The 27,619-nt window shown below is 45.9% G+C and overlaps 1 protein-coding gene across 1 annotated transcript in view; it reads left to right on the top strand.

Moving 5' to 3' along the window:
• Positions 1-8,511: 8,511 nt before the first annotated feature.
• LOC125445021 (1-acyl-sn-glycerol-3-phosphate acyltransferase alpha-like) overlaps positions 8,512-27,619 on the top strand; it is a 30,764-nt gene continuing 11,656 nt past the window's right edge. The window contains exons 1-2 of the mRNA XM_048517832.1: positions 8,512-8,634; positions 22,300-22,433. Of these exons, the coding sequence (XP_048373789.1) occupies positions 8,543-8,634; positions 22,300-22,433 (226 nt within the window). The 5' untranslated portion in view covers positions 8,512-8,542. The remainder of the gene's footprint in view (positions 8,635-22,299; positions 22,434-27,619) is intronic.

Genomic DNA, 27,619 nt, shown 5'->3' with positions numbered 1-27,619 from the left:
CTTATAATGCTGCTTTTCTGTACTATTTTTCAATATGTGCTGTTGGCTTTGATCTTACTTCTAATTGCTGGCTATTACTGTCAATTTTATTACTGCAAGTTCTACTAACAGCTTTTACGGGCTCTGACCTGAAATTGCATGTAAGTGTTTTGTGTCTGCCTGTGTTGTCTTAATGGTGTTTTTAGCTTGCTTGATTTGTTGATGTTTTTATGAGTTGGTTCTGTTGTGGTAGATTTTTGTTTTGTGGTCAACGGTCTTGAATATTAGTTGTAACAAAAAGGTGGAATATTCAAAAGGATGCTGAAGCCATCATATGTCATTTAAAGGTAGGGACAGCCAACTGGCAGGCTACAGTTAACTCTGGCTTACAGCTAGGGTGGCCAGGGACGTAGGTATAGATTTTTTATGGGGGGGGTTCGGGGTGGGGCCACACCCCCACCCGCCCCTAGCGCATGGCCACGCCTCCCCAAGCCCCGCTCCGGCCTAGCGCTTATAAAAGCAGCTCTCCGAGGTCGGGGATGGCAGACTCCCCTGCCCTGCCCTGCCCCTCCCCTCTGGGCAGAGGCATAGAGGGAAAATGGAGCCTGGTGCAAAATCTGAGTTTTGTGCCGCCCCGGGCAGCTGCTGTGATGCTGGAATCCACCCCCAAACAGCATCACTTTCAATGGCATTTAAACTAGAGAGCCCAAATTCTCCTTTTAAATCCACCTTAAAGGGAGAATCTGGGGCCCCTAGTTAAACAACATTGAAAGTGATGCTGTTTTGGCATGGATTATCGCCCACCCTGAAACAGCATCACTTTCAATGTGGCGTAGTGGTTAAGAGCAGGTGCATTCTAATCTGGAGGAACCGGGTTTCCCTGCTATGCCACTTGAACTGTGAAGACTTATCTGGGGAATTCAGATTAACCTGTGCACTCCCACACATGCCAGCTGGGTGACCTTGGGCTAGTCACAGCTTTTCGGAGCTCTCTCAGCCCCACCCACCTCACAGGGTGTTTGTTGTGAGGGAGCAAGGGCAAGGAGATTGTAAGCCCCTTTGAGTCTCCTACAGGAGAGAAAGGGAGGATATAAATCCAAACTCTTCTTCTTCTTCTAAACTGAGGACCTCAGATTCTCCCTTTAAATCCATGCCGAAGAGGGTGGATTTAAAACGAGAATCTGGAAAAATTGGGGAAATGCCTGCTGTCAGGGGTGCAATTGTTAAGCTAGAAGCACCAAACTTTCAGGGTATCGTTAGGAGTCTCTCCTGATGATACCACCCATGTTTGGTGAAGTTTGGTTCAGGGGGTCCAAAGTTATGGACCCTCAAAGGTGTAGCCCCCATCTTCTAATAGCTCCCATTGAAAACAATGGAGGATGGGGCACTCCCTTTGGGAGTTCATAGCTTTGGACCCCCTGGACCAAACTTCACAAAACCTGGATGGTATCAGTAAGAGACTCTCCTGATAATACATCCCGGGTTTGGTGAAGTTTGGTTCAGGGGGTCCAAAGTTATGGACCCTCAAAGGTGTAGCCCCCATCTTCTATTAGCTCCCATTGGAAACAATGGAGGATGGGGGCACCCCTTTGGGAGTCCATAACTTTGGACCCCCTGAACCAAACCTCACCAAACCCGGGTAGTATCATCAGGAGAGTCCCCCAAACAATCCCTGAAAGTTTGGTGCTGCTAGCCCAAACAATGCGCCCCCTGCAGGCCAAAAGCCAAAAAACACCAAAATGTTTTTAAAACCCACAAACGGGTGGGCGGAGCTTCGGACATGAATGGGGGGGGTTCAAACCCGAGAACCCCCCCTTACCTACGTGCATGAGGGTGGCTAACTTTTCATTAGAAAATACTTGAAGATTTGGCGATAGACTGGTAGAGCTTGAAGAGGGCAGCGTTTGGGGAGGGGGGATCAGCAGGGTACAATGCCATAGATTCCACACCCCCCCCCCCAAAGAAGTCATTTTCTCTAAATCATGGATGTCCAACTCTGACACTTCAGATGTTTATGGACTACAATTCCCATCAGCCCCACCCCCCAGGAGCTGCTAATACAATGGGGCTAGATTCCAGATGTTGGATTCCAGATGTTGATGGACTATAGTTCCCAATTGGCCATGCCAGCAGGGGCTGTTGGGAATTGTAGTCCATGAACATCTGAAGCACCAGAGTTGGACACCTCTGCTCTAGATGAACTGATCTTGGTCATCCATAAAAGCAGATCTCCAACCCTAACCTGCACTTGAGGCCTCTCTGCACTGTTCTTTTCCCCTGAAAGGTCTGGTCTGATTGCCCTGGGTACTGTCTCCCACCATCAAAAATCCTGCCAGCCACAGACAAAGAAGACACATTATTTAATTAGCACATTTATATCCTGCTTCTCCAGATATTGTTCAAGTGGCTAAGAGGAGGGGGAATAAACAATTTTAATCTGAAAACCACTCAAGCAACTCACCTATCTGCTACAAAACAATTAAATCAACTGCAAAAAGCAGCACCAAGAGCTGAAAAGCCAGCCACCAAAAGGGGGAAGGGGGAGAGAGATCATTCATGGCCGATGAGGAGGACAAAAATCACACTTTTGTAAAACTCTCTTGCCTGGCTGCCTTGAGGCAAATCTGACATGACTAAGGATGCCAGCCTCCAGGTGGGAGCCGGGGAACCCCTGGAATTACAGAGGTCAGTCCCCCTAGAGGAAATGGATGCTTAGGAGGATGGATGCCAAGGCATCATACCCCACTGAGATCCCTGTTCTCCCCCCCCCCAGGCTCCACCCCCAAATCTCCAGGAGTTTCCCACCCTGGATTGTCAAGCTTCCAATCCGCCACCTCCAATCCCCCACCCTTTGGCCAGTGGGGACCTTGCAACCCTAATTACTCACCATGATGAAAGATCTCTCTCTAGGTCGGTCACCACCAGTTCAGCTCCATCAGCACACGTTTAAAGCTAGGGTTTTTCATCCCCATGAGAATCATAGGTTGCATCTCATTTGCGGTGCTGTCACCCACTCGCCCTTTTTTGCAACCCATTTTGGTTCTCTCACCAGCCTGAACAATTTAGTATCAAGTGCAAACTTGGTGACTGCTGATCCCCAGATCATTTATGGTCAAGGTAAATAGCACTGGTCCTATTCCAAATCCTCATGGAACGGCACTGCTTGCATGCAAAAACTGCCCATGTATACTTTCAGTTTCCTGGCATTTAAGCAGTTGCTGAACTCGTGCAATTGGTTTACTCCCTCCCTCTGCACTTTTGTCAGACTTTTGCTACTGCTGTGACCCTGTTCTGTCCTTGGTGTGGTATATTTATTGCATTACACAATAGAACGGTCTGCTCTGCTTCTCCTTGATACTCTTGGGAGTTGATTCCATCTCATGGGGGGGAGTCCCTGCTCTCCGGATTCTGTTTGTTTGCTGGCAGCACAGACTGCATGAGCTCCCTTATTCTTTTGAGCACATCCGCCTCTGCTGTGTGAACCTGAGAGAAGGGACAAGAGCAAGTACATAACCCTAGCAGGACCCTACGTGAAAGGGTGTAGTGCAGGGGTCTGCAACCCGTGGCTCTGGAGCTGCCTGCGGCTCTTTCGTACTTGCACTGCGGCTCCGTGTGGCTTGGGTCCTCTCAGCCTCCTTCAGAGAGTTGCCCTAAGGGTTAATGGGGAAAAGTCCCCATTCCTAGAGGGGCACAGCCCAAGACTGCTATTCCAAGCCACTTCCGGCTTCCCTGGAATATGGCGATGCCGGCACAGGGCGCGGGAGCACCGCTTGTGGATCCTCTTGAACAGGTGAGCAGCGAAGGGTGGGAAACAGGAGGGAGTTGCAGGAGCACAGATTTTCAGAGCAATCCTAACCTCAGTCCGCCCCCCTTGAATGGGGGGGTCAAAGGTCGACCCTGCTTTGGGTGGCCTCATTTCCCCCTCCCCCGGGTCCTTCTTGGGGGGTGGAACCACAGGGGGGGGACCTTAGCAGCGCCACCTTGGGTTGCAGACCCCCCAGCAGCCCTACTGAGCTCCAGGGACTTTCCTGGTGAATGGCAGCCTGGCTGAGTCCAGGTGAGAAAGACAATGTCAGATTTTAGAGGGGTTATTACCTGCAGCCCTGCAAGGTTGCACTCGTCGGGGCTGTTTGATGGGGAGGCGGGGGTAGGTGGGAGTTGTTTACTTCTGCAATGCCAAGGAGGACAGGAGCACATGGGGAAAACCTTGCAGGTGGATCTTGGAAGGTTTACTTCAGAGTAAGCCAGTGGAGAGTAAGCTTGTAGATCGTGGAAGGGAGGAAGGCTGGGATCATCCTCAGTCATGGTTGTCACAGGTTGCCAACTCCCGGCAGGCAAATCCCAGGACATTTGGGGGTAGATTCTCAGAAGCTGTGGCTTTTGGGACCAGGGCAGGGGCCATACTCAGTGAGGAATATGGTTGTCGAGTCCACCCTCCATGGCAGACATTTTCTCAGGGGGGGGGAGGGGAGAAGTTCAGCCCCCCCCCCCGGAAGTTGCCAACCCCATTAAAGGCACCAATTTTGATCCACCATCCAAATGGAATTTGAGGGGGTTCTTTTTTGGGGGGCATAATCAGTGTCTTTCAATACAAGAAAAGAGAAATGTGTGAAATGGGGGTTCTATTGATGGTCATTTGAATAATGTACAAAACAACAGGCTTTGTAAAAAAAAAAAAAACCCTTTTGCTTTGATGGGTAAAAATGGGCCCCAAAGAAGTGAACTTCTCCCTGCATGAGAATATATACAGTGTTATCTTCATTTTAGATGTCAGGAAGTATTTGCGGCTCCAAGTGTTTTCTTTTCTGTGGAAAACAGGTCCAAATGGCTCTTTGGGTGTTAAAGGTTGCCGATCCCTGGTGTAGTGGTTAAGAGCAGGTGCACTTTAATCTGGAGAACCAGGTTTGATTCCCCACTTTGCAGCTTGAGCTGTGGAGGCTTATCTGGTGAACTAGATTAGTTTATGCACTCCCACACATGCCAGCTGGGTAACCTTGGGCTAGTCACAGTTCTTCAGAGCTCTCTCAGCCCCACCCACTCACAGGGTGTTTGTTGTGGGGAGGGGGAGGAAGGGAAAGGAGATTGTCAGCCCCTTTGAGTCTTCTACAGGAGAAAAAGGGAGATATAAATCCAAACTCTTCTTCTACACCTGGGGATCTCCTTTTCAAAGGCTACCACAGCAAATCTGTTTCTCTGCCCTGGCTTGGGGCAGTTTGTCCAGCAAGAGATGGCTACTACAAAATAAGGTTGAAACATGCCAAAGATATCAAGTTAACACTCAAGCTAAAATCTGCGTCATTTTGGTAAGATTTAGAACCTGAAAAGAATAAAAAAATGTTTTAATTTGGACAGTATGGGACAATGTTTTGATTTGGTCAATACTGAAATGAGAGGACACTAAATGATGAATGGATACATTGTCTGAAATTCTTTGTGTATATTTTGTACATGGATTACTGATTTGTGAAATCAATTGTTCCCCATAAATAGTTGAAATGAGTGTGTTTTAGTATCGTTTGTACTTCTTAAATACCCACCTGAAAGCTGGCATCCCTGTTGTCTGGCTGAAATTATAAACACCTCGGCTTCTCATGCTCAGAACTGGGACAGATGATGCCCCTTTCTCAGTTCACCTTCCAAAGCAGCCATTTTCTCCAGGAAAACTGATCTCTGTTGCCTAGAGATCTCCAGCCACCACCTGGAAAGTGGCACCCCTACTCAGTAGAGCTTCCTCTGAATCTACTTACTGTTCAAGAAAGTGGGTAAAAAAACCAACTTCACCTCCTTAGGATGATTTTAAAAACCCACAAGGCAACACGAGTGAGCTAATTTGTGTGTATCTGTGTCTGTCTTTGTGTGGTAGCATACAGCCTGATCTTAATTTCAAAAGGTTGATTTCGCTACCACCTACAATACACATGTGATAATCTTAATGTGGTTTTTAAAATGGCATTATCTGCCTCCAGTTATGGTTGTGCCTGTAAGAAAAACAAATGTTTTCACTTTCTGATATTCCACACTTCATTACATTTCTCTTTAAATTTTATGTGCAATGTTCCAGTTGAAGAGCAGTATGAGTCCCTGGTAACAAAACAGACTTGCTCCCATGGTCAATAGAAGGAATAGAAGGAACAGATTTCCACTGTTTGAGGTACAAATCCATCATTCCAGGGGCGGGAGAGAGAAATAATTATTTCTATATTCTTCTTCTCCAGATCAAGCTTCTGGTTGACGTTGGGTTAGTCCCAGTTCTCTGAAAGCTCTCTCAGTCTCATCTATCTCACAAGGTGTCTGTTGTGGGGAGAGGGAGGGAGGAGTTTGTAAGCTGTTTTGAGACTCCTTACCTTTGAGAAAGGCAGGATTTAAATCCAAACTCCTCCTCCTCCTCCTCTTCTTCCAACATCTCTTTGTTGATGTCTAGCTTTTAAGATAACAGGCTACATCTCAGTGATGCTGATGAACACAGCGGTGCATGCTTTGTGAAGTTTTTATTGCTGGGTGGCACCAGCATTAAGAATTTGGCTTGCACTGGGCCTGCATGCTTCAGAATGCCAACCTCCAGATGGGGCCTGGAGATCCCCCAGAACTACAGCTCATCTCCAGACGACAGAGATCAGCTCCCCTGGATAAAATGGATACTTTGGAGGGTGGAGTCAAGGGCCATTTATGCACACAGTACTTACCCAGCAGCTATTTGCTCTGCAGTGGGCACTCCCTGCATTTCTTTGTTTCTACATGAGGAGGCACCCCGCTGATTCCTCCAAACCTAGCTGCCATTTTGCCTGCCCCCTGGGAGCCTGCATGCCACCTTTTTTGGGAGGAGGCATTGTAATGTTTTACTGACCTAAAGTGTTACATTAAAAAAAAAAAGAAGCCCCATTGATTCCCCAGAAATGCCGGACCGAGGAGTGAGTGGATCCGTTCTTGTATGGGCGAGGGAAGGTGGAGAGGAGTGGAACACCCAAAATGGACACTAGTCTACTTTGCTTTCCCTGCACAGGAAGGAAAATAGTTACACTTTACCTGCTTTTGGTAACCACAGGGATTATCTTATCTGTGGTGTGCTGAGTTTGGGAGGGGGGGAAATATGTGCAACGAAGAATCTGACCTAAAGGGAATGTATGCTTCACTGTGGAGCAGACCACAAGTGCATAAACGGTCCCTGGCCTACCTAGGCGCCACCCCATAACTCCAGGAAATTCCCAACCTGGAGCTGGCCTTTGAACCCTCAGAAGAGACCACCAGGAATCTACCAATCTCTCATCTAAGGAGTTCATTGTAACTAGTTTTTGCTGCAGCTTAGCTGCTTAACTTCACCGTTTAATCCCCTTCCTTACAAACAATGTTGTATCCTTTCCCAGTTTTTCTTCTTCAAGTTTTTATCATAAAGCTCAAGTGTTCAATTTTATTTATATGGTCACTGACAAGAAAAATACAATAAATAGGACATTTCAGAAAAAAGACCCCAAATTCTAAATTAGTACATATATGGCATATATCAAATGTATACATGACATATATCAAAGTTATCCTAAAAGGTACAGTTTTAGGGTTATAAAATTAAGAATTTAAAAAAGTCTGGTTTCTTTTCAGATTGTAAAACTTGAGCAAAACACGAAAAAGAACCAGGAGAGCGGTGACCACAAAACAATACTGTGTGTAGGTGGAGGAGTCGGGGGGAACAGATGCAGTTCAGAAGTGGAGCTTCAGCAAAAAGTAGTGTGAAAAAGCAGGGTTGCTAAGTCCCCCCGGCCACCAGCAGTGGATGGGGAGTGTATGGGTGTCAGATCCAGGTGGGGAAACAGCTGGAGATTTGGGGAGGACAGGGGGGCTCACCTTCCAAAGTATGCATGTTCTTCAGGGGAACTGATCTCTGTAGTGTGGAGCTGAAGTGTAATTCTATGGGATCCCCAGGTCCTACCCAGAGGCTGGCATTGCTTGGAAAAACCCAGTGTCTTCTAAAAAGGTACCCATCCACCATCCTTAAAAACTCTCACTCAAGGACTATCCACCGCATCGGTTGCCCTCTCTTTCAAGACTTCGAGATCAGCCTCTTGTCAGACAATTAGATAGTCACAGATGATGAAACCACATTATGGCTCATCCTCAGGCCCATCCTCCAGTGTACACTGAGAGACTGACTCATTTTGGACTGTCCTTACGCATCCTGCCCTTTGTTGGTCTTGTTCTGGTATGTGTGTGGGTTATGTACTTTGGCCAGTGTCCCTCCCATAAGTTTGTGTTGATATACCTCAGTGTCAGAGTCACCATCTCAACAGGAGTAAGCTCTTCCTTGCGCCTCCCACTGATAGCTCCCGTTGATATCTCGCTATCTATACATGAAGGCTGTCCTCTTTCTCCTCCTTAGTATGCTTGGCTGCCTTCAAATTCCACCTCGCCAGGAACATCATAGTGGGTAGACTTACCCAGTCCTGTCATCTCTACCCTGTTATCTAGCGTCGTGATGGACCTGTTCCAGTGGACTTTATTGCTGCTCAGCATCTTACTAATTGGGATTGCCCTCCTTTACCGATGGAGCACCAGCTTCAATTTCCTCTTCAAGATGGTATTCTTGTTCGTCTGGTGCGCAGTCGGGACAGCCATCATGAGTATTTTCCTCTCTCCAATACTGCAACGGGGTCCCGATAACATGAAGTGAGTAGAAGGCCTTGGCTCTTTTGCCTTGGTTTTGTTTTGTTTTGTTTTCATGGTGGGCAGTTCTAGGAGAATGAGGTGGATCTTGGTGCCTGACGTTTTCCACTGGGTCTCATTGAAATAGTGCCCATTGGCATCTAAGTTCGTGAACTGAAATGGCTGAGGGACAGGATTCCCTCTTGGTTATGAAGTGACCACACCACCTCTGCAATGATGTAGCTGGATAGCCTATCATCACCACACTGCTGAAGCAGCATTGTAGGCATCCCTCTCTACAACATGCAAGAAGCTTCTTTAGAGACTTCTAAGTCCCGGAAGAGAGAGGGTGCCAGCCACTTTTGTTTTGCTCAGTTCCTAAGCAGTTTTCCTCAGGAACTGGCATTGACTAGGCCCAACCCTACTTGGAACAGAGAGTGATGCAGACTGGGGTTAAAATAACATAATGTTTCTTGCCTATCTCAAGGGGACTCAAGAGGGCTCAAAGTGGAGGACCGGAGGTGTCAGTTTTCTCCAGGGATAAGAGCTTCCAAGTGATACCTGGATATTCTGTGGTATTACAGCTCATCTCCAGACTACAGAAATCAGTTGTCTTTGGAGACAATGGGTGCTTTGGAGGGTGGCACTGGACTCATTTGAGGTCCCTATTCTCCCCAGCCTCCATCCCCAAATCTCCAGAACGTCTCCAACAATGGATCTGGAGACCTTACCCCCCCCCCCCCATCCCTCCCTGATGACAAGGGGGGACTTGTCAATCCTGGTTTTCCCACTCTCTTATCAGTACTCCATACCAGCTTGCTTTCACCCATAGACACAGTAGCAGCCATTGGACACCAGTTGTTTTCAGTCCAGCCAAATCCCACTCCCATTAAAATTCAAACACATTTCTTCTTTCTTTGCAGAGAGGCGACTTTCTTCAGGAAATGAGAAGGGCAAGCTGTTTTTTTAGGTAGTGGCAAATTATTCTTTCAGAACCTAACTCCCCACTCCAGTTTGAGAGTATCAGGTACAGCTGGCATCTCTCCCATTTCTTGTGTCTGACACTACCTACCTGTCACAGGAGAGCAGAGAGGATGGGGGGAAATCAAGGTGGGGATGGAGGCATCTGGCAGGATGACCCTGAAACTGATGGTCCAAGACACTACACCAGCTGAGATGTCCCTCAGACTGAGGGACATTACTAGCAATTACTGTAGAGATCAAAGCATCATGGAAAGAGGAGCCAGCTAGTCAGTCATTGATCCAATTCCCCAGTTCCCCCCTAGAAGAAGAGAAGATTGATCCAATTCCCCAGTTCCCCCCTAGAAGAAGAGTTTTGGATTTATATCCCACCTTTCTCTCTTGTAAGGAAACTCAAGGTGGCTTACAATCTCCTTTCCCTTCCTCTCCTCACAACAGACACCTTGTGAGGTAGGTGGGACTGAGAGAGTTCCAAAGAACTGTGACTAGCCCAAGTTCACCCAGCGGGAATGTAGGAGTGCGGAAACACATCTGGTTCACCAGATAAGCCTCTGCCACTCAGGTGGAGGAGTGGGGAATTAAACCTGTTCTCCAGATTAGAATCCACCTGCTCTTAACCACTACACCACACTGGCTTTACCCAAAGCATCCCAAACTAGGGTTGCCAGATCCCAGTTTGGGGAAGTTCTGGAGGGGCGATTTCCCACTGATGATTAATCCTGGGATAGTCACCCGAAATATCCAGGTTTCCTCACGATCTCTCCATGCCGAACCACAGAACACAGATCAGTCCCGTTTCTGGCGCTTCCCCCCCCCCCCTTATCACGGGATTTTCCTGGATCTGCATGTATGTATACCTTTTTGAAAAGACACTCCAATGGGAGCTAATATGAGATGGGGGCTACACATTTGAGGGCCCCCATGAACCAAACTTCACCAAACCTGGGTAGTTTCATCAGGAGAGTCTCCTACTGACACCAGCCAGGTTTTGTGAAGTTTGGTCCAGGGGGTCCAAAGCTATGGACTCCCAAAAAGAGTGCCCATCCCCCATTGTTTCCAATGGGAGCAAATAGGAGATGGGGGCTACACATTTGAGGGCCCATAACTTTGCCCCCCATTAATCAAACTTCACCAAACCTGGATGGTATCATCAGGAGGGTTCTCCTAAAGATACTCTGACATTTTGGTGCTGCTAGCTTAACAATTGCACCCCTGACAGCAGGCACCCCCCCCCCCCCGGCAGGGGCAGGTCTAGACACCTTCACTAGAAACATGCTGCAGTGAGGATGTTGGAACCTGGATGAAAAGGTGCCGATTCTTTTGAAACTTGGTTGTATCTAGATTAAATTTTCAGTGGGAATTTGGCCGAGATTGGGAGATGAAGCTGGGGAGAACAAAGACCTCAGTGGGGTACAATGCCATAGAGTCCCCCCTCCAGAACATTACTTTTCTCCTAGGGAACTGATTTCTATAGCTTGAAGATGAGCTATAATTCTGCGGGATCCCCAGGTCACAGCTGGAGGCTGGAATTCCTGTCCCAAACAGTGATCTGTCCAGCCACATCAGTCCACTCCACTCCATTCCACACCCACCTTCATCCCAAAAGGCTCCAGGAACGGAGATGCCACTTTGGGGGAGCTTACTAAACTCACTGACGGCATTCGGGCTTAACCACTGTTAAAGAAAAATGTGTACAAACTTGACTTGCAGGCAAGCTGGTGCACATGCTTCATACCGCCCACTTCTTCAGAGAATCACAACTAATTTGGGGTTAGTCATGGCATATGAATGCAGGCCTGCAGGTTAAGTAGAGTTAATCCCCCCACCATTACCACACAAAACAGAATTCAATTAAGATTTAGAATCCAGGTTAGTGGGGGAACAGTAACTCAAATTCTGCCAAAAGCCTGCAGTCCTACAACACAGATAACTGGAATGAATGTTCAATTACTATTTTTGGTGTGTGTGTGTGTGTGTGTGTGTGTGTGTGTGTGTGTGCGCGCGCGTATGTTTGGAATAATTAGGCATGAAACTATCATGGCCACTATTCCTTAATCAGGTCAAAAGTCAATCATTTCAGATGTACAGCCATGTTAGGGCCAAACTGGATGTTACTTTTTTTTTTTGAAGAGTTGGGTCAAGGTTAGAAACATAGAAGTATAGAGCTGGAAGGGACCTTAAGGGTCACCTAGTCCAACCCCCTGGGCAGTGGCCGGACATTCACATCCTCCCTCCCCAGTTAATCTAGTAACCCGCTATGCCTAGAGGAAGGCAAAAATATCTCCAGGATCCCTGACCCATCTGGCCTGGTGGAAAATTCCTCCCTGATTCCAAAGGGGCCATCAGCATTATCCTGAGCATGTAAGAAAGGATCATGAAAGCCAAGCATTGACTCATCCCTTCCAGCCCTCCTTCTCATGATCCAACTAAGTTCACAGAATCCATTCAGGTTTCCAAGCTCCACAACAGGGGCTCAGTTAGACCAGGACTCTGGTGTGTCTCATTCAGCTCTTCCCAGTTGGAGCTGCATGTGTCCTGTAGACTTCATATCCAGCCCGCTAATGGGGCAAATAATACCCCTGGGGCCACTTTGGATCAGAAAACTGGTGTAGCGAGAAAGCTGAAGCCCTTTCTCTCCCGTGTACCACTGCACTCACCAGTTTCCTGCAGTGCTTCGGAAATTAGTTTCTGCCACTCTCTGTCTAGTTTGGCCCTTGAATCTTAGCGGAATAAAACAGGAGTCCAGTGTTGTCTTAAAGCAGGTGTTCCCAACACTGTGTTTGTGGGTGCTACCGGCACCTTTTCTGGTGCTCTCTAGGGTCAACTCCGCACTTACGTTATTGACCTAAGTACGAGCTGCGTTCAACCTAAGTGCTCCGCACAACCACTGCGATCGACGTGGTTTAGTCCCAGCTTCGCCCCATGTAACGGTCAAATTTACGACTCCAGTTGGGAACTACTACTTTTTCAGGGAACCACGCTCGAACTCAACTCGATTCCAGTAAATTGCAGAATCTCTGGCGCCAGGAATCCCCCGTTCAGCCAATCACAGCTGAGTGTTTCGGGCATGCGAAGAGCTGGAGAACTGCCGCAGTGAAAAGTGTGCCAAATTTCTGACAAGTGGCGGGAGCTATGCAAATCTCGCCCTCATCTGTATGGCACTTTGTCGCGTCGCCTCTATGTAGCTCCTACGTAGGTTTTTTTTAAAAAAAGGGAAACGCAGGGTCACGTTTCCCGCTATAGAACAGTAGCCAATCGGAATGGAGCGGCGAAGAGGCACTGGATGATCCCGCCCTCCGAGCTGGGATCAAGCTGGTTGCAGTGGGGAACAACAATGGCTTCGACCTAGGTCAGTACCCTTCTCAGGCAACTGGGTCGAACCTATTTTACATGTGTGCAGAATCGCCCTAGGAGTCTTTAGGAGGTGGACAAGGGCCAGGTGTGATTTTTGCTCAGCAAGGCTTTTGATTGGCTACTGGAGATTTGATTGACTGTGCAAGTTATTTTAAATGTTGTTTGGGCAATAGCTGCCGGCACAGCACAAACACCAGCACTGTGTTACTGAAGTAAAGCTGTGGCCACCATTTTGTGGCTGGCTCCACCTCCTGCAACAGCCATTTTGTGGCTGCGCTGACCAAGCTGTGTCAGAATTCCAAATGTGTCCACAGGCTTGCAAAAGTTGGGAAGCCCCGTCTGAAAGACTAATATAATTTATTCCAAAATTTATATCCCATCCCTCAAACAGATTAATTACTTCAGTTTTACTTATGGTTGCCAGTTCTGAGGTGGAAATACCTGGAGATTTTGGGGGTGGAGCCTAAGGAGGGAGGGGTTTGGGGTGGGGATAGATTTCAATGGGACCATAATACTATATGGTCTACCTTCCAAAACTTTTATTTTCTCCAGGTGAACTGATCTCAATCCCTGGAGATCAGTTGTAATAACAGGGCAATTCCATCCACCACTTGGAGGTTTGGAACCCTACAGCTCTGTGACTTCCCATTATATCTGCTTATCTAATTTCCTCCTGCCCTAGGTTTTTACATTCAGGCTACCTCACGGCAGTTGGGAGTGTCTCATAGCCGTTTTTTAGTGAACTAATTACTCTTTGTACTGGATCTTGTTTTGAACCAGCCTCAAATTGAAAGATTCTACCTTTCAGATTTCTGCAGAATACATAAATTGAGGCTGACGGATGTACACTCCGTTGCACCCAATGAAATGTCACCTGACTCACAAAAGCTGATGCTAGAATAAGTCGTGTTATAATTGAAGAATCTACCAAACTACGTCTTTGTTCTTTGATTAAAGGTGACCTTACCAGAGCTTATGATCACCTGAGGAAACTGGTCTGTAGGAAATGCAGGAAGGGCAAAAGGAAACGCTTCTTCAGCGCTGCAAGGAATGCAATTAAAGCAGGGTACTCATTACCTCCTGCGCTATCTGACAGATTCTCTGATAAACTATCTGAGAAACATTATCATGTTAATGGCATTCACTATCTAATGATGAGACATCACATTCCTTGACGGCAAAACTGGAAAACCCTTGACGTCGGGAGCTCCAACTGAGCATTCGAACGTCGGAAATAGCTTTATACCAAAGATCAGGCTACAGTTTATACAGAAACTCTAAGTAATTAATCCCCCCCATTAATCCCACCCCCCAGTTGGTTAGACCTCACCTGGAATATTGTGTACAGTTCAGGGCACTGCAGTTCAGGAGGGATATTGACTGGCTGGAGCGGGTCCAGAAGAGGGCAAACAAAATGGTAAAGGGTCTGGAGTCCATGCCCTACGAAGAGAGGCTTAGGGAGCTGGGGATGTTTAGTCTGGAGAAGCGACGGTTAGGGTGGGACATGATAGCTATGTTTAAATATTTGAAGGGATGTCATGTCGAAGAGAGAGCAAGCTTGTTTTCTGCTGCTCCAGAGACTGTAATGGATTCAAGGTGAAGGAAAAGAGATTCCACCTAAACATTAGGAAGAACTTCCTGACTGTCAGGGCTGTTCAACAGTAGAATTTACTGCCTTGGAGAGTGGTGGAGTCTCCTTCTTTGGATTAGCATATGACGGGAGTGCTTTGATTGTGTGTTCCTGCATTGCAGGGGGTTGGACTTGATGGCCCTTGTGGTCTCTTCCAACTCTATGATTCTATTTTTAAAATTAAAATGTGGCTCCTGCTGATTATAAATCAGAAGTAGAGTTCTTTGAGCATGTATATTTGTTCCTCGAGTGCATAGCTCAGGACAGGTTAGGGGTACCATCCTCCAGGTGGGACTCGGGGATATCCCAGAATTATGACTCATCTCCAAACTACAGACTCCACACAACAGAGATCAGTTCACCCGGTGAAAATGGCTACTTTGGAAGGTAGACTGTATGGTGTTGAAGTCCCTCCCCTCCTCAAATCCCACCTTCTTCTGCCCTTCCCCCAAAATCTCCAGATTTCCCAACCCAGAGACAGCAACGTGAAAAAGTGCCACAAGTTGTATACTCTGAGCTACCCAGCACCACACCCTTCATCCAAGTTACATACTGTGATCTCCAGTCCTACAATTTAGGTCATATCTTCATAGCAACAAGGTCTTTTACCAAAGCTGGAGCAAGAGAAAAGATTGCAGAGTAAATGAAGGTTGCTTTTGGTAGGCACAGATCTGCTAGAAGTGGCCAAGGAGGCCGCCAGGAAATTTCCTGGCGGGCTGCTGCCCTAAAAAGCCACTTGCTATGAGAAGCAAGCAGAGACAAGCCCTAGCAACCTTACAGCTACTTGACTTGGATCAGTCAGTAGCAGTGGTTATTAATACTAGCCTACACCCTAATTGCTGCCAGCTTGTGGGAGGACCATAAAGCTAATGGGCTAGGTGCACCCAAAAGGTGAAATCAATGCCACACTGCATTCAATGGGTGAAAGTCTGTTAAAACCTATGGATCCTTAAATCATATAGTATCATGAATCTTATGTTCCTTTTTTTCAGAAAACAATTCAAGATTAAGTAGAAGACTGAATATCAATATTTTCCAATAAAAGATTATAAAGTAAATGTTCTCTGTTACTGTATTATTTCCAAATATTGTATCATAGACAATATAGAAGCCTCTTACAATCCCTGGGCTTCTCAGTACTTACAAATATGTTGCTGTGCACAATAAATTGCTTGCAACTTAATACATATAATATCCACTTATAGACAAAATCACAGAAGATAGGGCAATATAACCTCCGGATAGATTACTATTTCAAATAACCTTTCTCAAGCCCAACTCTTGGAAATAACAAAAATAAAGAAACATTTTAAAAGAGACCCTTTTGGAGAATGAGAAATATATGTTGATATTATATTATTAAGTTGCAAGCAATTTATTGTGCACAGAAATATATTTGTATGTAATGAGAAGCCCAGGGGTTGTAAGAGGTTTTTATATTGTCTTTAATACAATATTTGGAAATGATATAGTAGGCTTGGAGTTTCGGGTGCACTGAATCCTAGATTCGGCCTGAATCTTGGCACATTTGGGCATATTTGGGCCAAAATTGGCCGAATATGTCCTGCCCGAATCTGTGTCAGACTCCGGTCCAAAATAAAGAAACTGTAGCTGAAAGCTGTGAGATTTTATTAGGGGTACCAAAGAGTAACAGTCAATAGACGCTTCTGAAAACCACACATAGAGTAGGAGCTTAAATTGTGTCCCCCTCCTGCCCAGCTGGCCAAACGGCGCCAATCTCTCCCATTCCCACAGGATCAAAGCGAAAGTACAAAGGGAATGAAATGTTTTACACCTAGAAGGATGGGGGCTAAACTAGGCCCCGAGGCCGATTTGCCTAGAGGAGAGATTGCTGACATTGAGATGTGAATCAGCATCTCTCGCTTGACTCCCCCCCCCCAAAAAAGGAGGATGCTATCCTGACATTCCACTTCCCCAAAGACCCCCCTCATGGGTGAGGGTGGTCCACGTAAGCCCGATGGAACACCTGAACATGACACGCCTCCACCCATTCGTTCATGCCCTCAGGAAAGTGAATCCAGGCAATGAGGTACTGCAAATGTTTGCAATGAACACGAGAGTCCAAGATGCTTTGCATCATGGTGTAGTTCCCCCTTCACCCGCTCAGGTGGAGGCTCTTCCATGCACGGGTGCCAAAGGTCCAGGGGAGGTGCTTTCTTAAGCAAGCTGCAAAGAAAGATAGGATGCACACCCTTCAGATTTTTTGGCAATTCCAACTCGGCAGTCACATTGTTGATCACTCTAACAACCTGAAACGGCCCTAGAAATTTTTGCCCAACTTATAGCAGGCCTGCACCCCCCATAAATTCTTGGTCGACAAGTAAACCCAGTCACCCACAGACATGGTGAGGGGCTACCATTTCTTTCAGCCTGCAACTTGTAATCCTGCTTCGTCTTTACTAAGGCCTTCTACATGGGACCCCAGGCATCACGGATAGGGTGCGCCCAATCCCGGAGCTCTGCAAGCTCCACAGGAGTATCAGACAAAAATGGAAAGGGTTTGGACAGCTGACTGGAAATCACTTCAAAGGGGTTTTTGCCCGTACTGCTGTGAACCGCGTTATTATAAGCATACTCTGAGAACGGCAGCAGGTCCACCCAATCATCCTGGAGGTAATTGATGAAACAACGCAAGTACTGTTCTAACGTTTGGTTGGTCCTCTCTGTCTGACGGTCTGTGGCCTCATGAAACCCTGAAGCTAACGCTTGTTCTGTGCCAAGCAGTTTTGAAAACTGGTGCCAAAATCTGGACACAAACTGGCCACCCTGATCAGAAATTATTTTATTGGCGTGGAATGCAACCGGTAGATATGCTGCATGAACAAGTGAGCCAGGTGGCTTGCGGTGGGCAGGGAGGAGCATGGAACAAAGTGGGCTTGCTTAGAGAACAGGTCCACCACCACCAGAGCACTGTTTTACCTCGGCGCATGGGCAAATCCGTTATAAAGTCCACAGAAATATGCTGTGTAGAATGAGCTAAAGTTGCACTTAAATGGGTTTTAGAAACAATGGGGGTTCTCTGATTTGAGTGGGAGGTGACTGCTACTGAGGGGAAAACAGAATCAAACTGGAAGGGAGTGCATGCTCAATGCAAAGGAAACCACATGTGCATAAAAGTCCTCAATTATCATTGGTGTGAGTCTTGAGTTGTAACAAAGAATGCATGAGCATCCCTCCCCCGCCCCTTAGTAAAATGTTAGCAGGAGACACAGTCTTCCCCGTTGACTCACAGACCTGCGTTTCAAGTCCCGAAGGCTCTCTGTCAAGGGTAGTGACTATACCAGAAAAGGTTGCAACACCTTACAATAAAACAATTAGGAAAATCATAATGTTTAGCATTTATACAGAGCACTTAAAGTGTTGCATATTTGAGTGGTGCATAGCAAATAGTAACCAAACCTAACATTAGGGAAACGACTGACAACAGTCAGGCCCGGGGTCTCATTAAACAAATGCTGGACGTTGTATGCTAATGCCATAAATATTCCTAAAGAACTGTGAGACTCATCAGACAGAGAGATCTATCTCCCCCACCCCCCACCAAATTCTCCACCATCTAGGGTTGCCAACCTCCAGATAGTAGCTGGAGATCTCCTGGGATTACAACAGATTTCCAGACAACAAAGACCAGTTCGCCTGGAGAAATTGCCTGCTTTGGAAGGTAGACTCTGTGGCATTATACATCCTTGCTTAGGTCTTGCACATAAGTGCTGTGGTTTCCTTGACTGAGTCAATCCATCTCTTGTTGGCTCTTCCTCTTTTCCAGTTGCTTTCAACTTTTCCTACCATTATTGTCTTTTCCAGTGACTCTTGCCTTCTCATAATGTGATCAAAGTACGATAGCCTCAGTTTTAGGTTGGCTCTCTGAATAGAACCTGCTGACACAAGAGAACAGCTTTAGGTCTTAAGAAGAGCCTGCATTTGAAATAGAATAGAATAGAATAGAATAGAATCTTTATTGGCCAAGTGTGATTGGACACACAAGGAATTTGTCTCCGGTGCATATGCTCTCAGTGTACATAAAAGAAAAATACATTTGTCAAGAATCATAAGGTACAGCACTTAATGATTGTCATATAGGTCTAGTAAGCAATCAGGAAACAATCAGTAGTAATGAAAACATAAAATGTAAAATCATAAAATAAAATAAAATAAAATGTCAGCACAGGCTATAGTCATACAGTCACAAGTGGGAGGAGATGGGTAATAGGAATGATGAAAAAAGTAGTGCAGTAATTATATAATAAGTATATAATAAATAGTTTAACATTATCTACGGAATTATTTGTTTAACAGAGTGATGGCGACCAAAACCAAGTTCTTATGTCTAGTTGTCTTGGTGTGCAGTGCCTCAGCTTAGCGCTTAGAGGGTAAGGTAAGAGTTGAAACAGTTTATGTCCAGGATGTAGGGTCAGTAAATATTTTCACAGCCCTTTTGACCCGCAAGTAGCATACAGGTCCTCAATGGAAGGCATGTTAGGAGCAATTGTGTTTACTGGAGTTCTGATTATTCTCTGAAGTCTGTATCTATCTTGTTTGGTGGCAGAACCAAACTACAAAGTTATAGAGGTAGATGACAGGACCAATGATTCCTCTGTAGAACTGTATCGCAGCCTGAGCTCGAGTTGGCATAGAAAGAACATTCTTTGTTGTGCTTTTGATGACATTTTTTGATATTAGGTGACACAATTTTAGGTCATGAGATATGATGGGAGCTTCTAGAAATTTAAAGGTCTCCTACTACATACTGCAGTTGCCCAGGTATTGTGAGAGGAGGTAGGATGGGAGGCTCCCTAAATCTACCACCATTTCTGGTACGGTTTGCTGTGGCTTCAGTTCTGAGATTGTTCCAGTGGCACCACGAGGGCAGTTGTTCAACCTCCCGCCTGTATGCGTTTCATCGTTGTCTCGAATGAGGACCAATCACTGTTGTATCATCTGCAAACTTCAGTATTTTAACAGATGGATCGTTTGAGATGCAGTCATTGGTATACAGAGAGAAGAGAAGTGGTGAAAGTACGCATCCTTGGGGCCCCTGTGCTCATTTTTTACAGGTGTCTGATGTAATTTTTCCCTAGCTTTCACCTGCTGCTTCCTTCATCTGTTAGGAAGCTTGTGATCCACTTACAAATATGCTCAGGTACTCGCTAGCTGATTTAGTTTGGTTAGAAGAATGTCCGGGTCTGGATAGTATTGAATGCTGAACTAAAGTCAACAAAGAGGACCCTTGCATAGGTCTTACATTCAAGATGCTGTAGTATATAGTGCAAAGCCATATTAACAGCATCGTCTGCTCGATCTGTTTTGCTCGGTATGCAAATTGCAAGGGGTCCAACAGTGGATCCGGGTGGATACTTAAATGGTACATCACTAGCCTTTCAAAAGTTTTCATAACTACAGATGTTAGAGCAACTGGTCTGTAGTCGCTTCAGTTCCCTTGATGGAAGGTTTCTTCGCACCGGGACGACATAGTGGAGTGTTTGAAGCAGGAAGGAACATAGCACATCTCAGTGATTTGTTGAAGATTTGGGTGAAAATGGGGGCCAATTGGACAGCACAGACTTTTAAGCAAGAAGGTGTTATCTCTTTGTCTGCCTGGTGCTTTTCCAGGCTTCTGTCTGTGAAATAGATCTTGCACTTCCTTTTCTAGAGATCAGGGGTTGTAAAACCCAATGAAATGCCCAGTTGTGGGAAGTTTGGCTATTGTTGGTGCTGCCTGAGATAGAGGTTTGTGGAGAAAGGTGACTGTAGATTGTTTTCAAACCTACAGTAGAACACATTCAGGTCAGCTCGCCAATTCGTTGATTTCCTTCAGCTTGGGAAGGTGGTTTGCTGTAACCGTGATATTTTTGAGAGTTTTCCATGTTTGCTGTTTTACAGGTGAAAACTGATTTTTTAGCTTTTCAGAGTAGTTTCTTTTGCTGCTCTGATCTCCTTTGTTAATACATTTCTGGCCTGATTATACAGCATTCTATCACCCTTTCGGTAGGCCTCTTCTTGGAGCAGTAACTGCTAAGTTTAGCCAGAACCAAGGTTTGTTGTTACTATATATAATGCAAGTTCCTGGTTGGTATGTTAAAGATCTTCACAGAAGCTGACATATGATGTTACAGCATTCGTGGAGTTCATCCAAATCTGCAGAGGTGTCTTTAAAAATATTCCAGTCTGTACAGTTTGGCGTAAGCCTGCAGCTTTAACTTCTGCCTCTCTTTCAGTCCAAGTTCTCACTGATTTAGTTATTGGTTTTGTGGCTTTAAATCTTTGTTTGTAAGCAGGTACAAGGTGAATCATGCAATGATCAGAATGGGTCACAGCTGCTCGTGTGGTAAAGACCGATAAGCATCTTTCAGTGTTGTATAGCAGTGGCCCAAGATATTCTTGCCTCTGGTGGGACAGTTGACATGCTGAAAAGTATTTTGGTAGGTCTTCCCTTAAGTTTGCTTTGTTTAAATCTCCCAAAATAATAACCAGTGGATTCAGGGTATTTGGCTCTCCATAGTCTGATCACGGAGTTCTTGTACGCCGCCTTTTACAGGCGCTTGTGGATGAACGTGAAACCAAAAGAACAGAAACTGAATTTATCTCGAGGGAATAAAAGGTTTGCAATTAATAAGTAAGGACTCCAAGTTTCATCACAGAATTTTTGAATTATTGTTATGTCCTGACACCAGCTTTCTTTGTTGATGTATATATATAATCCTCCTCCTTTTTTTTCTTCTCCCCTGATAATTCTGCAATCCTGTCTGAACGAAATATTCAAACCCTCGTATGCATACGCTATTACTTCATCAATGCTCTCATTTAGCCAGGTTTCAGTAAAGCATATAGGGCAGATGCTGTAAAAAATCAGGAATTACATCTGTTTAAAAGAAGTATTTCATCTATCTTGTTGGCAAGTGAGCATAAATTGGTAAGAAAGATGGAAGGGAGCGGGTTTTTTTTAATTCCCTTATTCCTTAGTCTATTTAAAATTTCACTTTACCGCTTCTCTGCCTCTGCCGTACTTCTGTGCTTGTTTTTTGCTGATCTGTTGTTGAAATGGCTGCCTCCTGTAAAAGGAAATTTCCTCCGTGGTTGTAAAGATCTGTTGTTGCCGGGAAATGGCTGCCTCCTGTGCTGAAATTTCCTCCGTGGTTGTAAAGACAGATAGGGGTAAAGTTGCAGAGAGCCACTTAAGGAACGCCTCTAATTCTTAGCAGAAGGTCTCGAGTATGAAATTCGTTGTAAATTGCAGGAAATAGTAGAAAATGTAGAAGCCATTTGAGAGCATTCCACCGAGGCAGCCCTCATCGGCGCCATCTTGGAAATCAGGAATAAATCTATTTATTTCAGGCTACTTACATAAATCTAATTGGCTTGAAAAAGAATATGAAATAAAACCATATCTGGAGGTTTTATAGCCTCTAAAAAACCTCTATATAAGCTTCTTCTTACTTCACCTGTTGGATTTAAATATGCCTGGATTGATTATTAGAAGAAGTGAAAATTGGGACTGTTACAATTATAAATCAGTTGTCGCAACTGTAAATCATTTGTTTATGACTCAAGTATTGAGTTTATGTACGCCAAGGTGTAGTATTTGTTAAAGTGTCAGTTTCAGGTTAGGCTGAGAGAGAATGACTGGTCCCAGGTCACCCAGAAAGTCTGCAGCATCTCTCTTTCAGACCACACAACATAACACCTCTGTTTTCTGTCCCATACAGGTTAATACGCAAGTTTGTTCGACCCCTCAAACATCTCTACGGTGTCAAGATTGCAGTGGAAGGCTCTGAGAACTTGAATATGACAGGGCCTTATGTGATCGTTTGCAACCATCAGACCTACCTTGACCTCTTTGGTATGTGGCTGGCACAGATAAACATGTAGTTTGGCACTGAAACGCATCTGAAAAAGTGGATTATGCGTTCATTTATTTCAATTTCAATTTCATGACTGGTTTCCAGTTGCAGATACTATTCTGCCCATTCCTGAGCCACTTCGTGTATTTTTATATATTGGTACAGGAATATTTTTGCACCATAGTATAAATGTTGTCTGTTTGTACCCCAGTAACACACTTTATTTTGTTTACTACAAAATTGGTGTTTTCTATTTGCAAGTTTGTTTTTCCCTGACCTCTTGAATGGGCAATAGTAAGACACATGCGCTAAGGTAGCATAGAATGCAGGCAGTTTGCATCACTCTTCCTCTATCACTGTGTAAATCGGAGGTGTCAAATTCATTTGTTATGAGGGCCAGATAGGACATAAATGTGACTTGGTCGAGCTGGCCCCTGGGCAGAGGCCCTGTCTCGGCTGGCTCCAGAACAGCTCTGGGGTGTGCCTGGACTGGCGAGCTTATAGTGGGGTGGATTGACTGAGGCAACCCCACGCCCTCCCCAAGGCCCAACCAAGTCACATTTATATCATATCTGGTCCTTGTAACAAATGAGTTCAGCACCCCTGCTATACACAGTGCTAGAAGTGAGCAAGGAGGAGGGTGTCTCAGCTGTCTCACGGGCCTGATAAGCCCCATGAAGGGGCCAGATCCAGCTCCCAGGCCACCTATTTGACACCCCTGGTAGAAAATGAAGACATTTGTATTCTTACATTTCATAAATATGCCAAATAGTCCACTTTTAAATGCTAAGCTAGAAACAATTCATTGTTGTTAAAGCCAGTGTGGTGTAGTGGATTCTTATTTGGGGGACAGGGTTTGATTCCCCACTCCTCCACCTGAGTGGCAGAGGCTTATCTGGTTCACCAGATGTGTTTCCGCACTCCTTCATTCCAGCTGGGTGACCTTGGGCTAGTCACAGTTCTTGGGAACTCTCTCAGCCCCATCTACCTCACAAGGTGTCTGTTGTGGGTAGAGGAAGGAAAGGAGCTTGTAAGCCATCTTGAGTCTCCTTACAGGAGAGAAAGGTGGGGTATAAATCCAAACTCCTCCTCCTTTTCCTCTTCTTCTTCAGCAGTAAAACAAGTTTAGTTCCAATAAGTAAGGTTTTGATCCTATGCATGCTTACTTCAAGACAGCCTCATGGAAGAAAGTGGGATTTCCTCCTGCTCACATGCATAAGGTTGCACTGAAGGCAAACACCCCCTCATCCCTGTTCAGAAATTCAAGCTCCTATGTCAGTGGTGGCGAACCTATGGCACACATGCCACAGGTGGCACTCAGAGCCCTCTCTGTGGGCACACGTGCACAGAGTTGTCATGTAGGGGGAGCGGAAAATCACCCCCCCCATACACACACACACATCTAGGCTGGCCTTGCTTCTGAGTAAATCCTCCTAGGGTCGTGATTCACCCGTTCAAAGCGTTGCATGGTTGCTTCACCAAGCTTACTCCCGAGTAAAGTACGCCTCGGAACAAACTGTTTTTTCTAAACTAAAATCTCAGTATTCAGGTTAAATTGCCATGTTGGCACTTTGCGATAAATAAGTGGGTTGCAATTTGGGCACTTGGTCTCAAAAAGGTTCGCCATCACTGTGGGCAAATTAAAAACAGGCCCTGAATTATTAAATATTGAAAGAAAAAATCAATCCTCAGATTTAGAGAGAAGATACAAACTCCTAATATTTTTAGATGATTTTAATTAATTTTCACAGTATAATTGACAAGCACAGTAGGAAAATAGAAAATAGAAAAAAGGAAAATTTTCAACCCCCCTCCCCCCACCCCCCCACCCCCGCAATACATCTATCCAGAATGGCATAGATATACACAATGTTTTGGATCCCAAAGCAACAAATCTAGTATAATCTGAGAAACCACCCAGAAATCTTAATTCACCATCTTCTGTCCACTGACCCTGCAACATCCTTACTAATCAGTCTCTTATATCTTAATCATTATCAAGTTAGTAATCTTCCATGATAACAAGCTCCTAATTGGAAGAGCAGAAAGAATAAATTTAACTACCGAGAGCATGGTACACTCATCGCTACCGGCCAAGAGAAATAAAAAGTGAAAATCATGTGAGCAGACAGGAAACTTAGCAACAAGAGGTGTTATAAAACAAGCCCTTTGTGTAGAATATAAAGAAAAAATGAGGTAATGAGTCACTATGGACAGAATCTCTGAGCAAGAGGGACCCCATGCAATGCCCACAGTTTTGGCCAAAGGAAATGCATAGCCCCCCTCCCATTTAATCTCTTCCCTGACACAAATGCCAGTTCTTTTTCACAACTTCAGAATTTCTAGAAATTTTACATCTCTAGTTGTGAGAAGGAGATTTAAGAAGGATTTCTGTAGCTTAGGTACTAAGACAGCGATTCCCAACCGGGGTTCCTGAAATCATGCCCGCGGGGTCGCAAGGAAGAGGCGAGACGCGGAGATATCATCTGGTGGAGAGCGCCAGCAACAGGAAGCTGGATTCGGATATCCTAGCAACTCTCCTGTGCTCGGCCCTGGCACCTTTTATTAGGGTTTACAATAGGGCGGCGATAGCGCATCTGGGAGGCGAGAGCTGAGAGCGAGAGTATCATATGATACATGACATCATGGAGTTGCCTACGTGCAGGAGGAAGCGTCCGTGTCTGGGTCTAATCCACACCTGGGGGCAAGAGCCCCTTTGTCCCTTTGTCTGGGACACCTGGTGACCATGAGTCAGGCATCTCATGACCTGTGACTCACGGGAACGTGGGGAGCGCAGTAACCCAGAAGGCCGCGAAGGCACCGCATTCCAAGCTTCTATCTGCGGTTCTGGTTGGGTCCTCATGGCCCATCCCTACATCTCCCCATTTCCTAACGCTTTTAGAGCCGGGCAAATCAATTAGTTAGGACAATTTAGGAATGCTTGCCTCCCAGGAACCCTCTCAAGCTGGCTGAGTTGTTTGTGCAGCATGAGAACTTGGTTCCCAAGAGGGAAGGTCAGCGGCTTCTACATACATTATAAGCAAGGCCAGAAATACATTGCATAGAAAAGGCTCCAACAATAAGGCATACAATCAAACCGAGGCAGAATTGAACAGTAGTACAGTATCTGGCACCACGAGACTTTCATATGAATCAACAATAACAAGCAATCAATAGCTGCATGATTATCTAAGGTGCGGCTGATCGAAGTTCTGCTGCTCGGAGGCCAGAGCATCCAAAGCAGTCGAGGTGGAGTTGATGGACTTCACAAGGGCGCAGGCCAGACAGCCAATAGTCTTGGCGTTACAGGAAACAAGTCCGGAGACTCCCACAAGGGAAGTCGCGAGGGAAACAAACCCTTGGACAGATTTATGGAGGAGAAGTCGATTTATGGCTACCAATCTTGATCCTCTTTGATCTGAGAGATTGCAAAATGCCTTAACAGACAGGCGTGATCGAGCAACAGCCCAGAAGGCCATTGGCCATTGCGTTCACATCCTACATGTGAGCTCCCAAAGGCACCTGGTGGGCCACTGTGAGTAGCAGAGAGCTGGACTAGATGGACTTTGGTCTGATCCAGCTGGCTTGTTCTTATGTTCTTATGTTCTTAAATCCTGTCTCTCGAAGGGCAACCTCGCCGCCGGCAAGAGGGGTCGAGGGAAGGGTGGAGCGGCTGCATGCTCTGCCTCGGCAGAGCCTGAGGCAAGACGAGATGAAAGCGCTGGGGGACAGCAGAGAGTCCCAGCAGAAAGATGAGCGGGGATGTAACAGCAACAAATAACATAACTTCTAAATTCAAGGCATGCAATAACTTCAACGGTCAGTTGGGTTACAGTAAACAATAAACATTGCTAAACGATACATAAGCTGGATGATGTGCGAAGGGAGGCAGCCGATATTTAACTGTCCAATGCATGGCTCTTGCTTTGTTTGACTACCAAAGCTACGGAGCAATGGTGGTAAAGTCCATGGATTTCTCAAGAGTGTAGGGAAAACTACTGATAGTCTTTAGCATTACAAGTTCAGTGACTCCTACGAGCAAGGCTGCGGGAGAAGGCATGTCTGATAACAATCAAGTGGCTGGAAACAGCGGAGGGTTCGAGAACAGCGAGAGTTCCAAGGGTTAACCTATTAGGAATGTTCCTGGCTGCAACTCCAAGCTTCAGCCAGGGCGTGAGAGGGAGAGAGAATGGCGACTGTAGATGAGGAGCAGCGACTAATAACGGCATCAACCTCTGAACCATAACTGGCCCAGGCTGCTGTTCCCCTGGGGGGGGGGCCAGCGAGGGCCGCGATCTCCTCGCGGGAAGAATAGGTGTGCTGGCTCCAGAGAGATCCCTCCCATCTCGCCCAGGCTGGGGGGCAATCGGGCCCTCTCAACAGGGCAGCTGGGTCGGATCCTCCAGGGAGACCCGCTCCATCTCCGGGATGGGGCTGGCCTGGCATGGCGAGCTGGACTCCTGTATGGAAGAGAAAACAGCAACGCTTTTCCCCTCTAGGGGATTCGCTTGGCAGAGTTAGTTCTCATAGATGACAATGGAAAACCTGAGCCCTGGAGTGGGGTAACTACTCCCCTTTCTTTAGTTTGTTTGGCCAACATCTCCTTAAAGATGCGGTTGGCCCATTCCGGTGATCGCTTGCAACATTCAAGGCATTAGGAACACATAACACAAGGGTGGAGACGCCGAAGGGTCTTGAGAGCTTGGGGAGGGGAGGGGAGTGAAAGGTCACACCCAGGTCGGGTGCTTGTTTGCAAAGCAATCCCAATCACTGTCTAAAGTGTGGGTTTCTAGCAAAGCAACTTAAACAGTTCACAACTATAGTCATATCTTAATATAACAATGCATAGAGAGGATTTAGAAAGAAAGAATGCAGAGAGAACAGTTTCTGGGCTTGAGGTTTGATCATTGACTAGCATGGAGAGGTTTTGCAAAACCCTTTTATCAAATCCTAGATCTAGAGGTGGGGTGTGTCAGCCCATTCGAGAGAAGGAGGAGGTGAGCAGAAGAAAAGGGAAGGGGGGAAGGGTTTGGAAGTTAACCCTACCTTCCCCTCCTGTAAGGAGACTCTAGCTGGTTTGAATTCGCTTCCTATCTTCACAGTGGAGACTGTGTAAGATAGGCGGGGCTGAGAGAACCCCTAGGTACTGTGACTGGCCAGATGGCACTCAGCAGAAAATGTGGGA

Source organism: Sphaerodactylus townsendi, linkage group LG15 (genome assembly GCF_021028975.2).
Source record: "Sphaerodactylus townsendi isolate TG3544 linkage group LG15, MPM_Stown_v2.3, whole genome shotgun sequence".
Lineage (NCBI taxonomy): Eukaryota > Metazoa > Chordata > Lepidosauria > Squamata > Sphaerodactylidae > Sphaerodactylus > Sphaerodactylus townsendi.
This window is presented reverse-complemented; position numbering and strand designations above follow the sequence as displayed.